Genomic DNA, 19,129 nt, shown 5'->3' with positions numbered 1-19,129 from the left:
TACAACTCCTCCTAAATTCATATCTTCATCAGCCTTTCAGTGTTAATTCATTGTCTCCCTTACCTCACTGACGACTACTCAATTTCTCTTTGATAGTTCCTGATTTTCCCCTAAACTTACCATGCCCTAGAAATTCGCCCACTTCTCTTCTGGGTCAACACATAGTTGCAAGTTGTTCACAACCAGCTTTAAGACTTTGACACCTAAATGCCAAATGGCCCCCAAGTTTACAGCAGACAATTTTCTTAATTCCAGCTTGCAATCCCAACTGTATACTTGACCTTGACTTGACCTTTACATCAAACTAAATTACTCACTCTGCCCCCAAAATGTTCCAACAAACCCAAGTGCGGTGTTTTCTAGGAGGGCTATGGTAGAAGGGCTGCTTGAGCAATCGCTCAAGCACAAGTTTAGGGGCAGATGGAGCAACATGGAGAGTGCCTGTCCTAAAAATAAAACACAAGTGCTGGGTGTAGCTCAGTGCTAAAGCTTTTCCCTACCAAGCACAGGAACCTACAGTCTGATCCTCTGATACAAACAAAGAAAACTTTTCTGCTTTAGATAGGACTAAAAGCAGGCCTATCGCCACCATCCATTCTCTCAGTTCCTCAGGCCTACAATATTAAAATCAAGTTCTTTCCTTTTCTTTAAAAGATTATTTATTTGTGTGTAAAATCAAGTTCTTTCCTTTTCTTTAAAAGATTATTTATTTGTGTGTATGTAGATGAATACGATATTACAGAGGCCAGAAGAGTGTGTCAGATGCCCTGCAGCTAGAACTACAGGTAGTTATCAGCTGTCTGGCATGGGTGCTAGGAACTGAATTCTAATTCTCTGGAAGAACAGCATGTATTTTTGATTGGCGAGCTATCTCGTTAGCTCCTAAATCCTGTCTTGGACTCTGCCTGACCACTTTCCTCCTCGCTGTCTGAAATACTCTTGCCCTACACACCCACTGACTTACTCTGTGAAAAGTCTCTGCTCAAGCCCCACTCTGAGAAAAGTGGGCAGCTTCTATGACGCTGCATGGCCTTTAGCATGTCCTATCTCTCTCCAAAGTACATAAATTCCTTTAAAATGTCACAATTCACTATTTTGCATGTGCTTACTTTCTAATTTGGCTGTCAAACGACACCAAACGCACAGCAGGTTTCCAATATTCCTAGATGAATGAACAGTTACAATTGTACAACCCTCCGCTGACATCTTCAAACATAACATTTAAATGAATGCACAGTAACAAGAGTGTTTTAGGGCTAGGGGTATACCCCAGTGTAAACGAGTGCTTCTTACAAAGAAGGCCACAGGCCTAATCCACAAACAATCAAAAGAGTATTTTGGATAATTTTATGTCATACAACAGGATGCCATGCAATTTAGAGCTTAACTTCTGATGCTCCAGGGTGAGCAGAGAAGGACCCTCTATTTGATGCATAGCACATATACTTATAAGCGAGACTGCTCTACATGTCTACTTCTAGTTTCTTGTATTTCTTTTAGATAAAATAAAAAATATCTTTCAAGAAATTATGTCTTACCGGTAAGTCGGTGAAAGCAATACCTATAAAGAAAAAAGAAAGGTATTAGTGGCTTTTTTTCAAAGGCAAGTAATATCAAAAAGCTAAGTATCTGACTAAAACAAAGATAGAGAATAGCAAAGGAAGAAAAGATGAAAAAAAAAGCCTGATTTTTCTCACTAACACTAATGTCTATCTGAGTGGATGCTATTCTACTATGGATCATCAGTCTTATTGAGCACACGCATGCACGCACACACGTACACGTACACACACACACACACACACACACACACACACTATTTTGGGGATATTGGCATTAACCCCAGAGCTTTAAAATGATCTTAGACAAACTTCAGAGTTACATGAGTAAGAACACTGGTTCCAACAGTGTCAGATTTGATTGTTTTGCTTGCAAGCTGTATTATCTACCTCAACACTTAATTCTTGTCTAGATTTAGCTTTTACAAAATTTTAGGTTGGAGCTCAGCATTATAGTGCATGTCTGTATTTCTAGCACTCAGAATACAGAGGCAAGATGATCAGTTCAAGGTCATCCTGAGCGGCACAGCAAATTCAAACTCAGTTTGTGGTATAAGAGACTCTGTCTCCAAAAGCCAAATAAATAAAAAGCACTTTAGGCGAAAGGAGCAGACATTTTCTCTGTGTTTTTTTTCTAAAGGTAAACAAAAGCAAGTATAATACTCATGTTTAAAACAACACGGTTTCTTGCCAGAACATAATAGTAATGGATGCCTGTTATCCCAGCATTCAGGAAACTGAAGTACAAGGACCTTTAATGAGGCCAGTTTGGGCTACATGCTGAGACCATATCTCAAAAACAGAACAAAACAAAAGAAATCCATTTCTTCTTGAAGGATGAAGAGTGCTCCTGGATGCCTCAACAGGAATTTCAACACAGCCACGTACCAAATACAGCTGAAATACTAATAATGGCTTAAGTCTACCAGCATTCTTAACTACAAACAACACAAGAGATGAGACGAGGCTTTCTGCAGTACCTCACTGACCTCAAGGGTCACAGCAATGTCTAGTCACACACTGGAAGCACCACCTCCCCCCAGCACCAGCATCTCTCCTGCTGGGAAAAGTATCTAAAGCCTAAGAGTATCTAGTGCTGTGCTGTACCAACAGCAAATCACCCAACCGTAAACTGATTCTACTTATTAAAATAAGAAAATTAAAAGACAGTGAATATAAATATCACAGTCTGAACAACTCTAAACTGAAACTAATGAAACCATTAGTGTCAAATTCTACCTCAACACACGTGATAGGTCATATTCAAAATGTAGGCATACTAAAAGTAGGTCATAAAATTACTTTCGGGGTGTGCGTGTAAGGCATATATGAAACCTGAATGAATTTCCTGTTTACGCGTGGGTTCCATCTCAAAGATATCTCATTTTATATATGTATATATTACACAAACACATACAAATATCCTACAATCCAAAATCTGAAATGTTTCTGGCCTTAAGCATTTCAGATAAAAGATATCTAACATCTATTTAACAATATATTAATTATATACTTTAATGTAAAAATAATGCTTTGTGGTCGATAAATCTCTGCTTCTATGACTTTTACCAATAAGTAAACGGTGTTCATCTGTCAAAAAGAAAGCAAAGCTGGGAGGTATTTTGCTTTTGTAATTCCATACAAAATATTTTGACTATATTTAGGTTCACTTATAGTGGTTGGGAGCTAAATATAAAAATTTATACCAAAATTATCAGAAAATTAAACAATACAGAAAATAAGAGAACATTTTAGCAAAACATGACTATCTCATTTTTAATATTTTTTATAATATAGCCTAATTATTTTTCTCAAAGATATGTATTTATAATAAATCTGTCCAAATTTACATTTTTTACCAAAAAATCTTGTCAATAATTGCTAAAGTTTTTGTTTCTTATCGGGAATGCTAATAAAAAATCCAAATTAGTTCCAGAGTTCAAGTTCAGACATTTGCCAAGTAAGCATCCACAGCATGTGTGGCTCAGACCACAAAAAGGTGCCTATAAAGAAGCTGGTACAACTATTTAAACTTTATTTTTCACTTTCCGACTCGTCAAGAAGCTTTCTGAAGTGTTATCTTCAGCTAACAAATGATGCTTGATAAGAAAATACATTAAATTTTTCAAGTTAGTTAAGTTCTATACTTAAACATCTCTTATTTTTCAAAATAAAAAGTTCTCCATTTCTCTTTGTATAATACATTTTGAAAACTAATCCACTAGCTTTACTGTACAAGTCCCCTCTGCAGATGCCCTTGGCAAGATTTGGGGTCAGGAACTGAGTAGTATTTGATCTTCTAGACTCTAGTCCAGACCAAAATCCTGAGGCCCTTTCCTGAAAGCAGTCAACTAGTTAGTTAATGCTTTCTGCTTTTCACCACTCTCCAACTCTGCTACTACAGCCATGGGGAACATGTAAATGAACCGGTGGAGCTGTGTTCAAGAGCAGCTTTGGCTGTCAATTCTAGAGAGGTTCTGTTCACGGGAATAACTTGTTTACCAGTGTCACCTCTGCAGCCCTGGCACCCCAGCCAAACAGAGGTGCTCAGCAACTCTAACTTTTCAGATATCATTTCAGTTTTCCCTGAAGAACTTACTGTGGTTCTAAACACTGGTGTGTTACGTACGGGTAATGGTTTTTTATGAATTAGAAATGTTCAGCAGGTTGCCTGAGGTCACACAGCAAAGAAGCCAAGAGTCAAAAACAGTCAAGATTGACTGAAAGGACCTGATTAACCATCATTACACTACCTATATGCTCAAAATTTATTAGATTTATGCACACCATCAAACATTTCAAATTTACAGAAAATTAGACCATAATTTCATCATTAGGTACCCTTTTCTTAAGCATCTTACCTTTTAAAATGGCTTTCTTATTCAATGAAAAGGTTTGATTTAAATGTTTGTGAAAATCTAATAGGAAAAAAAAATCACATCACCTGTGATCTTCCCATCTCCCAAAATAAAATTTCTTCTCTGAAAAGTTTAAAAAATTAGTGTTAAAAAGGCTAATTGTGGTTTTCTAAAAATGTCTTGTTTTGCATTTTTGAGCTGTCAAATCTAAAAGCAGACTTCCCTTAAGTTTAAGATCTTAAACAGTTTAAGCAGTAAGAACAAGACTAATATTATCATATAATCTGCATGGGGTCATTAACATGATACATGGATGAGAATATAAGACTTTTTTTTGATAGACCTGTAACAACTTTTAAGTCATATTAAAAAAAAAAAAGAGGCGCTTCAGAATTTAAAAAAAATTTCTAAGTGAAAATCTGAGGCTGGATTAGCCTAACCAATAGCCCATTGGTTATGCTGGGGCACTACAGAAAACTGCTGCAGTGCAAACTGAGGTTCAGAATTCTCTTCTATGTAATAGAACACAAATGTCTGTCATTTAAGAAATTCCATTATAGGTAAGACGACGCCTTTCAAACTTTCAAACTACTATCCACAAGTAAAGCTATTTATGCCCTTTAAGGTTATTTAGTTTTTGCTTCTCTTCACTTGAGCCCATTAGAAATAATTTGCTATAAGCATATTAAATTTTCCAATGGTAAAAATGTAAGGTTTTAAAAGTGTTAGTCTTACTAGCTTTCCTATTTCTTACAATTTAAACAGAAATGAAGGCTAGAGAGATGGCTCAGCAGTTAAGAACTCTTCCTGCTTTTCCAGAAGATCCAAGTTCGGGCCCCAGCACCCACACTGGGCAGCTCACACCACTAGTACCTCTAGCTTCAGTAGATCCCATGCCTTCATCCGGCCTCCTCCAGCACCCACGCATACATGGCATTCATTCACACAAACATGTCCATGTGTACCCATAAGTAAAATAAAAATATATTTTTAAAGGAAAAAAAACTACTAACTACACACAATGCTAATGAGCATACCTAATTCAGCTAAAGTCTTTAATTTCCTATTATCTTGCAATGTTCCTTTGTTCCATTAACACACTTTAGCCCGTGTCTTTTGTTTCTGTTATATATTTAATTGTCCTGTGCCACAAACTGTCTCAGACACCATCCTTCAGCAGTCACCATTAGCATATCTAATTTAACTATGTTCATTCTGATCTTTTGCTAGAAATACTGAGTTGTTCATTTCTTTTAACTATTTGCCCACATTATTCTTAGAACTGATATTATTGTACTAGAGAATTGGATAACCAGTAAAGAATTTTTTCAAACCAAAGTTGGAATTTCTGTAACTAGAATCAATGGCTCAACACTAAGCAGCACTTCTATTGTTATGTCTGTACATAAGATAAGTTGTTAGCATTCACAGGATATGAATTTTTATCACTTCCTTAACATCCATATAAACAGAATAAAAAGGCATCTGTTCATCAAACAGAACCACATAATAAATATAACCATCAAGCACTAGTAAAATAATCACAATATTTGGTCATTTTGCATGCAATACAACATCTCAGTACCTAAACTATGTCCATTCTTCGTGTAAAAGCAGGTATTGTTGATAAGATTAACACAACAGCCAATGACATCACCAGTTGTAAAAGTTGGTCCATACGGTTGTCCAGTTCCAGAAGAACAAAACGAATGTCCATCATCCCCATGGTAACCATATGAATGTTTATCCCAACCTAGAGAGACAGGTTCAGTATATTTACAATGAACAACAAAGTTCCTCAGCTGTCATTTATTCACTAATGTTTTAAGATTGTGCCAGAATAGCACAACACATAAACCTCCAAATGTACACCTACATTCTCAAGAACTATGTTATAAAGAGATTTCAGCATTAAGATGTTGTCTAAAGCATTAAGGAAAATAAACTCACCACCCAGAACACTAAAAAGAAGTACTGAAGAGAAAGGATTCCTACCAGGAACATGAACATAAACACAGCAGTCTAAGTGGGAGCATGTATTCCATGAATTACTTCTTTAGCTAATATAGCAAAGGAATTTTGCTCTAATATGAATAACACACATAAACTTTAATGTAAAATAGATTATAATTCTTTAAAAAAAATTATTGATTGATTATGTATACAATATTCTGTCTGTGTGTATGCCTGCAGGCCAGAAGAGGGAACCAGACCTCATTACAGATGGTTGTGACCCACATGTGGTTGCCAGGAATTGAACTCAGGACCTTTAGAAGAAAAGGCAATGCTCTCAACCACTGAGCCATCTGTCCAGCCCTAGATTATAATTTTCATTTACCACAAATTTCTCAAGGCTGTGATCCATATGTAAAAGTCATGTAATCTTTGATCTCTTTACACACATTCTTATAATTAAGACCCTCTTAACTTTTAGCAGAAACACACAGGGAAAGCACATCAAGTTACATAAGAATATAATTAGATGGCAGCAGTACTAGCTTGATTTGTTCGTGTCTCAGTGTATTTCCTGTAGTTTTGTATAGGTCAGTTTGTATTTTACATTAAAAAAATTTCCTCTACTACTGACTTTTAACATCAGGAGACAGAATCAATTCCTTCTGTCTGCACACTCCTGAACTTACTTCTGTCATTTATCTATACTCTTACAAGGTCACACAACGCACTTTAAAGATTAAAGGTCAGGATGTGGCTGGTGACAACAGAACCAGTCAAATTAAAATGTTTCAAGTGGTTGATACAAGTACATAAAGTTAAAAAGGACAAAACAATAACAGAAAAACAAAGCATAGGTATTATGCTATGTTATGTTCTACAAAAGAACATGAAATTCAAATACATTTAAACTCCACTCAACTTCCACTTAGAATCCATACGTGATTAATTAAAAAAAACTTCAGTATCGTTTAAAAATTTTAACCAGAAATGTCAGTCCTAAGACTCTAACAATACTGTAATTCAAGTGTACCTGGTAGTCTATTCATGTTCACACCTTGAGCAGAAAGACCAATTCCCATGTAGCTGTTGGAGAGCAAAGGAAAGGCAGGTTATTACAGTCGGATATACACAAATCACTAAACACTCTAAAACCTAGTCAGAAACAAGTCCAAACTGAAGCTCCTAAGTAAGGTAGTCACAGAAATGTTAATACAGTGTATTCCATAGCAATAAAGAGCACTATTAACCAGCAAAAAAACCTAGATCCCCAACAAACTCCATTAATCACTCATAAGCACATTAAAAATATTAGTAAGGGCTGGAGAGATGGCTCAGTAGGTGAGGTGACACCCACAGCCAAGCCTGATAACCTGAGTTCAGACTTCAGGATCCACACAGTGATTGCCTTTCAGAAATTGTCCTCTGACGTCCATATACACAAAGTGCCAATACTACATTCTAAGTGCCAATAAGAAGAAATCTGAGAGATCAAATAACTTCATAATATTCCTTAGGGCTTTGGAAAAACAAGAACAAGAAAAATCTACCATCAGTAAGTGGAAAGAAATAATATCAGAGCCGAAATTGATGAATTAGAAACTAATGATAATACACATCACTAATGCCAAGTTACTTCTTTGAAAAGATTAAGATTTGTTAACCCTTGGCCAAGCTAACCAAAAGAAAAAAAGGCCCAGTTTTAAAAATGAGAAATGAAAGGAAGCCTTTACAACATATTCCGATGTAATTCAAAAGGTAACAATGACAAACCTTAAAAATATTATACAGTATACTAAATTGGAAAATCTAAAAGAAAACGAATAATTTCTTCTAAACATGTATGACCTAACAAAATAAAACCAAAAGATGAATATTTCAAACAGATCTATAAGAAGTAGTGAGATAGAAACAGCAATTAAAAAACAAAACAAACAAAAATTCCAGTTAGTGAGATGTCTCACCAGGTAAAGGTGCTGGGACCCCCATAAAGGAACAAAAAGCTAACTCCCCATAACTATTCTGACCATAACACACCACCATTATAAATAAATGTTACAATTGCTTAGCTTAAAAAAAAAAGTTAACTAATCAAAGTCTAAATCCAAATAGACTGATAGCTGAATTCTACAGAAACTTCAAAAACAAATGTTTCCCAAACCCTTACATAAAATAGGGACAGAACAGTATCAATTTATTATACAGCCAGTATAAATTTTGACACCAGTAACAGATAAAGGCATTAAAAAACAAAACTATAGGCCAATGTAGTGATATTTCATTTGTAGTTTAATAAATAAAACTTGCCGGAAGTTCAGAGTGAAACAGCCACACTGATCATCCTTACAAACCAGGCAGTGGTGACAACACACCTTTAATCCCAGCCCTAGAGAGAAATATAAAATGGGAGGAGACAGCTCTGACACACAGTCTCATTCTGAGATTCCTGGAGGCTGGATGGCCATTTCAGATTGAGGTAGAGGTAAGAGCCAGTAGCTGGCTGTTTTGCTTTCCCGACCTTCAGGCTGAACCCCAATTTCTGTCTCTGGGTTTTTATTAATCGTGCTACAGGCCAATCTCTCTGATAGACATACGTGGTGGTTTGAAGAATGACCCCAATAGGCTCATATACTTGAATGCTTAGTCACCAAGGAGTGAAACTCTTTCAAAGGATTAGAAGGATTAGAAAGTAAGGCCTTGTTGGCAGAAGTTTGTTAGTGGGGGTGGGTTTTGAGATTTCAAAAGTCTACGCCAGGTCCAGTCTACTCTGCTGACCTGCTTGCGGATCAGGATGTAGAACTCTTAGCTACTTCTCTAGCACCATATGTGCAACCATAGTCCTTGCCATGATGATAACGGACCAACTTATGAAACTAAGCAAAGGCTTTCTAAAGGGTTGCCTTTGTCTTGGTGTCTTCACAGTAACAGAACAGTAACTAATAAACAAAGATAAAAAAAGGGGGGGTGGAGGAAGGAGAGGGGAAGGAAAGGGGAAAAAAACACTCAGGAAAATATTTACAAACTGAATTTGAGAAAATACCAAGGAGATTATCATGATCAAGTTGGCTTAATTCCAGAGACACAGGGATGGCTAGTTATAATAAACATTACAAATTATATAAATGGACAAGGACAGAAATCCACATGGTCATCCCAAAAAAGAGAGAAAAAGCTTCTGAAGGTACTGTTTCATGATAAACTTGAAGAAACTGAGAGTATAAAGAATTTAACACAACACAATAAATACTATGTATAATAAACCTATAGACAACATTATACTAAATGGTGTAAAAAACTCAAAAAGCATTTCCACTAAAACCAAGAGTTAAGACAAAGCTATCTTCTCCTCAACTCACTCTTATTCAATATGGTACTGGAAGTCTTAGCAAGAGAGTAAGACAAAAATTAAACAAAATGAACACAAATAGGGAAGAAGTGAATCTATCCTTATTTGCAAAGTATAATTTATATATGAATATGAAAGAAAGACCCTAAAGACTCCACTAGAAGACTTAGTACTGTGGCAAGATACAAAATTAACATACAAAACCAAGTAGCCTTCCTATATCAAGAAAGCTATCAGGGAAATAATCCTATTCATAGCCAAGGTGAATACATACACACATACATATATACCTTGGGAAAAAAAAACAACTAACCAATGATGGCGGATGCTGCTCTGTGTGCTGTGAATACGTTTTATTACCACGGGTTAATAAGGAAGCTGCTTTGACCTTTGACAGGACAGAATATAGCTAGGTAGGAAATACAAAGAAAAATACAGGGAAAAAGAAGGCAGAATCTGGGAGACACTAGCAGTTGCCAAAGAAGCAAGATGTGAGGTAACACGAGGCCACGTGGTGATATACAGATGATTAGAAATGGGTTAATTTATATGTAAAGCTAGTTAGTAAGAAGCCTAAGCCATCAGCCAAACAGTTTGTAATTAATATCAGCCTCAGAGTGGCTATTGGGGGAACTGGCAGGCAAGAGAGAAACCTCCAATTACAAACCAAAGTAAGTGTTCTACATTAGTTTCATTTATGCATTTATTTTTATGTATCTTTGTGTATGTAGGTAGATGTTAAAAGACAACTTGTAGGAGTTGGTTCTCTCCTTCTGCCATGTGGATCTTTGGTCATGAACTCAGGTATTCAGAATTGTCAGCAAGCACCCTGACTTGATGTGTCATTTCATCAACCCAGGAAACTTTAAAACATTCAACCCTGGGGGACTGGAGAGATGATGGCTCAGTAGTTAAGAGCACTGACTGCTCTTCCAGATGTCCTGAGTTCAATTCCCAGCAACCACATGGTGGCTCAAACCATCTGTAATGAGAGCTGAAGCCCTCTTCTGGCCTGTAGGTATACATGTAGGCAGAACATTGTATACATAATAAATAAATAAATAAATAAATAAATAAATAAATAAATAAATAAAATCTTTTAAAAAACAAAAACCATTTAAAACTGAAGACAGGAGAAGACAGAATGACCTTCCATACTCATGGACTGAAATAATTCTGTAAAATGACTCTCCTAACCAAAAGTAACCTAGAGATGTAAACGCCATCAAAATTCCAATGCCACTCTTCATAAAAACTGAAGCATCCATCTTAATCAAAAATTTAAAAGAATTTCACACAAGGGCTGGAGATGGCTAGCCAGTTAAGAGTATTTGGAGGATCCAGGTTCAATTCCCAGCACCCATTATGGCAGCTCACAACTGCCTATAACTCCAGTTCTAGGGGACCCTATACCCTCTTTTGGCCTCCATGGGCACCAGAAAAGCATGCGGTACAGGCAAATGCTGACAAAACATTAAAAAAAAAAATCTCACTCAGCGTGACGCTTATTTTCAACTCGATTGGATCCTAACTGTGGATGCAATTTCACCAGCCACCTCAAACTCCTACTGCCATGGCTTCACTAGGCGAGGGCTATAACCCTCAATTGTGAACCAAAACAAATTACCCCTTCCTTAAGTTGCTTTTGCCAGGTATTTTGTCCTAGCAAAGTGTAAGGTAATTAAGACAGACCTTCAAAGCAATCCTGAGCAAAAATAATGCTGGATGTTATCACTATACATAATTTTAAATTGCATTACAGAGCCTTAGTAAAGCAGGGGCATGGCACTAACAAAACAACAACACATCGACCAATGCAATAGATGGGAGATCCGGATACAATTCATGGAGCTACAGCCACCGATTTTTGGTTTTTGTCTGTCTTTTTACAAAGATGCCAAAAAATACCCAACGCAAAAAAGACAGCCTCTTTAACAAATGGCATTTGATAGAATTGAATGTCTACATGAAGAAGAGTGAAACTAAATATTTGTTCTCATCACATACAAAATTCAACCTCAACTATATCAAATATATAAAACGTTATATATTATAACGTAAGACTTGAAACTCTGAACTGCTTGAGGAGAAAGTAAATAAAACATTTCAAGATACTGGCTTAGGCAAGGCCTTGCTGAATAGGCCTTGCTCCAGTCACTCAGGAACTAATACCAGCAAAGACAAATGGAACTTCTAGAAATTAAAAAAAAAAAAAAGTTTCCATACAGCAAACAGTTAATCAAGCAATCTACATAATGAATCACTGCCAGCTATAATCCAACAGATTATTAACTGGAATTATATAAAGACTAAAACACAATAATACAAGCAACCAATCAAAACTGTGCTATGTAACTAAACACAGTTCTCAAAAGAAATACAAAAGGCCAATAAAAACAAAGTGTTCAAAAATTCTTAGCCATGAGGAAAATGCAAATCAAAAGTACTCTTCAGAGTCTATGGTTACTGAAGGCAAATGATGGTGTCATCCTCTCTATTTTTCAAGACAGGGTCTCTCACAGAACTTAGAGTAGGCCATTTTACTAGACAGAGAGGCTGGATAGTGAAACCCCCAGAATCCGCCTTTACTAAAACCCTACCACAGGGGTGACAGACAAAAGCCACCAGGGATCTCAATGCAGGCCTTCAAGTTTGTAGATATGAACTTTCCCCACTGAGCTAACTCAGTCTGGGAAATACTTTCTTCAGTGATACATACAGCATGCTAACTGCTATGCTGATAACTGATAATAGGAGTGAGCAATATCACTCTGGGCAGGAGGTCCTGGGCTAAGTCAATTCTAGATGACTCTAGGCTTTATCAAGCTGATAATAAAGACTTTCTAGGACAATACACAATTTTCAAAATCTTATAAACACCAACAGAAGCTGGGAAGGTTTAAATCAGAAATAAATATAATATACCTGTAAGTGCAAAAACTAGAAAACAGTAAACTGAATCTAACTGTCAAATGTCTATGTTGACTATAATTGTATCAAGATTTTAAATGTCATTTGATAATGTTCAGTCATCATTCCTCACAAAACATTCAGTAAAGTAATAAAAGGAAATTACTTAATATAGTATTCTTTTTCCCCGAACTCCAATATAACCCCCACATAAAACAATAACTGTGAACAACAGTGAAGCCATTGTCCACTACAAACAAGAATAAGGAGCTGCTTGTGTTAAACATTGTTTTGGAGATCCTATAAAACTTAATGTAAAACAAAAAATAACCAGTAAAACATTAAAAGGCAATGTATCCATTTGTAACTGGTATAATTATATACATATAGAACCACAGAAACTATTCAAAGCATTTAAAATTAGCTAGGTAGTTTTGAAGGATAACTGGATATTAAGGAAACCAATTGTAATTGACTTCCAGCAATAGCCAGATGAGAACAGGAGCAGTGTTATTAGTCACAAAAACTATACAATATTAATAAAAGTTTTAGAGTAATGCTCAAAAACAATGTTGTAAATCTCTAGGCATATGTATCTAAATAACTTGACAACATGTTTTTATAAAACAGCGTTTCTCAACCTTCCTAATGCTGTGACCCTTTAATACAATTCATGTTGTAGTGACCTCCAACAACAAAATTATTTTTGTTGCGACTTCATAAAGTGTAATTTTGCTATTATTAGGATTCATAACATAAATACCTGTGTTTTCTGATGGTCTTAGGTGATCCCTGTGGAAGTTTCACATACAAACAGTACTCAAGACACATTCCAATCCAATTCTTAATCCAGAAGAAAATGATTTTAAAGTTTACATATACAAATACAGAATTACAAGAAAAGACAAAGCTTAGGTAAATAGCGGGCCATTCCCTGCTAATAACTTTCAGTTGATGACAATTCCGAGGAATATTACTAATAAGGGCTACTTATTAGTAATTAGTGAGTGAGGCAAAGGTGACAGAACAGGAAGAAGCATTTGCAGGCTGGCTGAGGACTGGTAAGAAGGCCCACACACCCTGTGCCATTTGAAGGGAGCAGCCCCAACCTAGCTCCCAGAAGAATACAGGTTGGGACTGTGTGTGCTCATTCCCAGGTGCCTACAAGTCTCTTGTAGAAGAACAACACGAACATCCTGATTTTCTCTCCACAAATACTATGACCTAAACTAACTTTAGGAAGAAAGGGTTTATTTTACATTACACTTCAGGTAATTGCTCCATCACAAAGGAAAGCTGGGGCAGGAACTAAAGCAGAAGCCATGGAGGAATACTGCTTACTGACTTGGCTCTCCCATGGCTTGCTCAATCTGCTGTCTTATATACCCCAAGACCACCCACTCGGGGGTGGTATCATCCCCAGTGGGAGTTGGCTAGGTAGGTCCCTTCACAGCGGCATCAATTAGTTAATAATAACAATTAATAAAATGCCCAACAGACTTACTTGCCTATGAGACAACTGATAGAGGCAATTCCTCATTCAAGGCTCCCTCTAGTTCCTAAACAACTAATCAGCACAAGCCGCATTCGCCAAGCCTGCTGCTTAATTACAGACTGGACCACACCCCTCTCATACTAAGGAAGTTAAGAAAACAGGATACCACCTGTTCCCTGAGGTTAGAAGACATCACAGTCTGGGTAGAAGGCAAGGGAGAAGGAGGGAAATTCTGGACAATGATCTAGACCAGTTCTTAACGATCAGTCACCGCCCAATCAGCAACACTCCTCCCACATCGCACACGTAAGACCTAGAAACTCTAAAAGGAACTCTAGACCAACTAGGCCTAGAAGGCCTCCAACTAGGGGGTTCTGACCCCTTTGGGGGTTGAATTACTCTTTCACAGGGGTTGCATATCAGATGTTTACATTATGATTCATGACTAACAAATTATAGTTATAAAGTAGCAACAAAATAATTTTATGGTTGGGGCCACTACAACCTGAACTAGATTAAAGTATTAACTGTATTGAACTGCATTAGGAAGGTTGAAAACCTCCCTTCTTTAGACTCAGGTCCAAGGAGTTGGAATGAGTACAAACAATAATAAAATAAAATAAAAATAAAAAATAAAAATGCTAATCTGCACAGAAAATAGGTGAAAAAGATAAATATTAAGCTTCCTAATAAAAATGAGGCCACAAAATTCTAAGATATAAAACAAAATTAACAATACCATGATTTTATTATGGATGATGCAACTCAATGAACAGCAGCATTTACTTGTTGGTCATTAGAGTGGGGGTGAGAGGTCACACATGTATAAGTCAGAGGAAAACTTCACACTACTGGTTCTCTCCTCCCACTTAAGTAGGCTCAGGAGAGCCAATTCAAGCTGCCAATCTTTGCATAAGTGCTTTTTACCCACTGACCTATAACCCATCTCATGAACCTGGCAGCATCTTATTTTTGTTAGTAAATAGGGATTTTTATAAGGAAAGAGAATCCATAATCACTAGAAGAAGAAGAAAAAAGAAACAAACAGTGGAACACCCTCTTTGCCGAGATCATTTATCTAGTAGTTTGCCAGAGTTAAAAAGAGTATTGTTGAAATGAAAATGTACACCATTTAAGAAGGTTAAACATTAATTTACATTTAGAAAATCAATAGAAGATGCAATGCAAAAAGCTACTAGGGAGGAGAGGTACTAACCAACAAGTGATATTTGTTACTGGACATCCACTCTCAACAACTAATGACAAAAACCATGGTGGGTACAGGTCTACTAACTGCCAACCTCAAACTTGAATGCCCAAGGAAAGCAGTAAGACTGAGAAGAAAAGGAGACAGTATCAAAGCATGTAAAAACCAATCATTTACCAAAAATAGACTTTATCAAAGAATGTTTTAAGGATGTATTTCAGCAGAAACAAATGAATGCATGGGCCAAAGCAATCATCAGCAAAGAAAAAAAAAATCACTAAAATGATCATCAGAAACTAAATGTTATTGAGATTTTTAAAATCTATATTTTGCACAATTTCCCAGCTATAACTAACAAAGACTTGACAAAAAGAAAAGAGAAATAAACAAACAGGAAAATACGACTGGCATGTACAGAAATCAAACCAGCTGTTAACATGCTCGGGATGAACAAGGAGAAACAACAGCTTGTTTGAAAGGAAAAATAGGAAGTCTCGGGAAGAAGAAAAAAAACAAGAAGAACTGGGAGCGTCTGATTGTTTCTGTCTGTGTTTCTCCTTTGTTGAAAGGTACTTTCCAATGGGATGGTATGAGTGAGGCCTTTGAGTAGTGATTAGATCACAGAAGCTCTCCCTTTAGGAATAGGGTTAGTGCCTGTAAAACCCGTGTCCCAGGGAGAGGAGCGCCATGACCAGAAGAGGACACAGCACTATCTATGAAAAACTCTCACCAGAGACCAAACTTGCTGATGCCCAGATCTCTGACTTCTCAGTCTCCATAATTTTAAGTAATAAATGTTGTTTACAAAATAAATTACCCAGTGTAAGGTAGTTTATTATAGCAGCCTAAACAACAGACTAAAATAAATCAAATCCTGGAGCCAAAAATAACTTGACTATTTCCTGATATGATTAATAGCAAGATAGAAGATAAGATGGCAATGTACGTAAACCTGACCACAGACCTTAAAATGGGGGGGGGGGGGGGGCCTGGAGCCTAGAGATGGGAGGATGTGCTTGGAACAGTACTAAAACATCTAACATACATGTAAACCAGAGCACCAGAAAGAAAAGGAATGGAGCAGAAAAAAATAATTCACAACAATTTTCCAAACTTGGAAAGACAAAAAATTGTAGATTCAAAGAAAATAAATTTTTAAATAAGTTAAATACAAAGAGAGCCATAAGGTAGGGGGGAAAAAACCAAAGTTGTTCTCATTGCAAATACCCACTGGCATGAACACTATTTTGTGCTATTAGTCATCAAGAAAAGGCAAATTCTAACTGCAGTGCGATACCATTACACAAGACCCAAACAGTTACTATTTATAGCAGACAAAACCGTAACAAAGGCACCATGAAATTTCACTAGGAAAAACACAGACTTATTCCTACCAGGTCACATGTGTCAAGCTAGCAAAGCCAACCACTGTAGATATTATATAGTCATGACAGTTATAAGGGGTTAAATTTATCTTGAAAAATATTTTTAAAAAGATGAATAAAAGAAAGAACAAGGAAATGGGATGTGAGATAAAGAAATTACCATCACTTCTATACCATGACATGTGTTCTTAAAAAATATATACTATATGAAATTGCAGAATAAGAACTAAAGGGCTGGGACTGAAGAGATACCTCAGTGCAGAGGAACCTGTTCAATGTCCAACACCCATTGCTTACAACTGATCTGTAACTCCAGTTCCAGAGGAACCAACACCTTCTTCTGGCCTCTGCAAGTAAGTACTGCATGTACATGGTACACAAACATAGATATAGGTAAAAACATCCATACATATAAAAAAACAAACAAAAAAATTTTTAAAAAGACCTTATAGGAAAAAATGAGATATGGCATGCAAAACCTTTGCCATACATTAAAAAAAACCATGATTTTCCATGTGTTAAAATTATAAAATACTCTGGGCAGTGGTGGCACACGCTTTTAATCCCAGCACTCAGGAGGCAGAGGCAGGCAGATCTCTGTGAGTTCAAGGCCAGTCTGGTCTATTGAGTGAAAATTCCCGGACAGGCCCCAAAGCTACAGAGACACCCTGTCTTGTAAAACATAAAACAAAACAAAATTATAAACTACAATAAATTAGACACTTTATCTTGGAAACAGTTTGATATTTAGGTGAGAAGCAAGTGTCACAGGGTATGGTGGTATGGATGAAAATGGCCCCCTTAGGCTCACATGGAGTGGCACTAAAGGTGTGGCTTTGTTGAAGGAACTGTGTCACTGGGGGTAGGCTTTAAGGTTTCAGGTGCTCGGGCCTGGCCCAGCTGCTTGCCTATCCAGATGTAGAATTCTTAGTTCCTTCTTTAGAACGACATCTGTTGGTGTACTGCCAAGTCCCACCATGCCAATAAGGGACTAATCCTTTATAAGAATCGCCATGGTCAAGGTGTCTCTTCACAGCAATAGAAACTCTAAGACACAGGGCTACAGCTTAAAAGTTTCTGTGCAGCCATGGGAGGAAAGTTACGGGGCAGAGGGAAGTTTGCAAACACAGTATAGCTGGGTTTGCCTCGTAACACACAGATAACCAAACAGTTGATAAATGTTCAGGGTGCTGTGTAGTAGAAAAGGCAGAAACTCAATGGTAGTAAAATTTGCTTATATAGACAAGCAAGAAATTTACTGTCCTGGCACTACATGTTTATGAAAAGTAACAGTCAACGATTTCTTCAGATCAATATTTCAAGACAGAAAATTTCAAATTATTAATTCTTAAGTATTTTTAATTAAGTTATAGTTGTGCCCAACACTGCATACCAGAAATTAGCAGACTTAAAGATATATGCCTATTATCTCAGCATCTGTTCTATATTCCCCCTTCCATTTACCTATTTTTTTCTTTCTTTCTTTCCTTTGTTTATTTTCTTTGTTTTTGTTTGTTTGTTTTTTGAGACAGGGTTTCTCTGTGTAACAGTACTAGCTGGCCTAGAACTAGCAGCTGGCCTCAAACTCAGAGATCCACCTGCCTCTGCCTCCCAAGTGCTGGGATTAAGGTGTGCACCTGGCAACCTTTTTTCTTTTTAATTTTTTGACTACTACTTAAATTTTAAATCTTATAAATTTAAAAATGTATCTTTTGTATATTAATTCAAGTTAGTGTTTTTATCACATTTTGACAATGTAAGACCTAACTTTGAAAGGCCTATTCACTTTATGTTTTGCTATTTTCATCATGTCTCATGTCTTCATGTTATTACTTCCACACAACTGTTATTATTGTTTTAAGTAATTACTGTAATTTAACCTAAAGGGAGTAAGAGTAGACTTTAACCAAACTATGGATGCCAGCTTCCAGTGGGAGAATGTACTCAAACTGCTGGAAGAAAAAGAATGCAAACCAATAATTCTGTATTCAGCTAAACTATACTTTTAAAAAGGAGAAATTAAAAAGTTTTCAAACAAAAACTAAGAGAACTTGTTGTTAGCATTATATACTACAAGAAATAATAACGGATGGGCAAGGTAGTTCAGTAGGGAAAGATACTTGGCCGCCAAGACTGACCCCTGAGTTCAATCTCTGGAATCAACAAGTTGAAGGAAAGAACCCACTCCCACGTGTTGTGGCATCTGTGCTCGCACACACATAAACACAAATACACATACAAATAAAAATATTAAAAAAATCTTAAAGAAATATATAGAAAATTTGTCTTCTATCTGATTTAAACATAGAGAAGTGACTATAAAATTCTGTGGCCTTACCTGTAGTCCACAGGTGCTGACTGGGCCCAAGCCGAAGCCAGGATCATGCTACTGTTGGGGCCATACATATCTGACTGC

The 19,129-nt window shown here is 36.6% G+C and overlaps 1 protein-coding gene across 1 annotated transcript in view; it reads right to left on the bottom strand.

Annotated features, from left to right (window-relative positions):
• Ranbp9 (RAN binding protein 9) overlaps window positions 1-19,129 on the bottom strand; it is an 84,125-nt gene that overhangs the window by 31,756 nt on the left and 33,240 nt on the right. Inside the window, exons 3-5 of the mRNA XM_075969785.1 lie at window positions 7,404-7,456; window positions 6,003-6,170; window positions 1,539-1,561 (exon numbers count right to left, since the gene is read on the bottom strand). Of these exons, the coding sequence (XP_075825900.1) occupies window positions 1,539-1,561; window positions 6,003-6,170; window positions 7,404-7,456 (244 nt within the window). The remainder of the gene's footprint in view (window positions 1-1,538; window positions 1,562-6,002; window positions 6,171-7,403; window positions 7,457-19,129) is intronic.

Source organism: Microtus pennsylvanicus, chromosome 4, assembly GCF_037038515.1.
Source record: "Microtus pennsylvanicus isolate mMicPen1 chromosome 4, mMicPen1.hap1, whole genome shotgun sequence".
NCBI lineage: Eukaryota > Metazoa > Chordata > Mammalia > Rodentia > Cricetidae > Microtus > Microtus pennsylvanicus.
The sequence above is the reverse complement of the archived record's forward strand: the minus strand, read 5'-3'. Positions and strand labels throughout refer to the sequence as shown.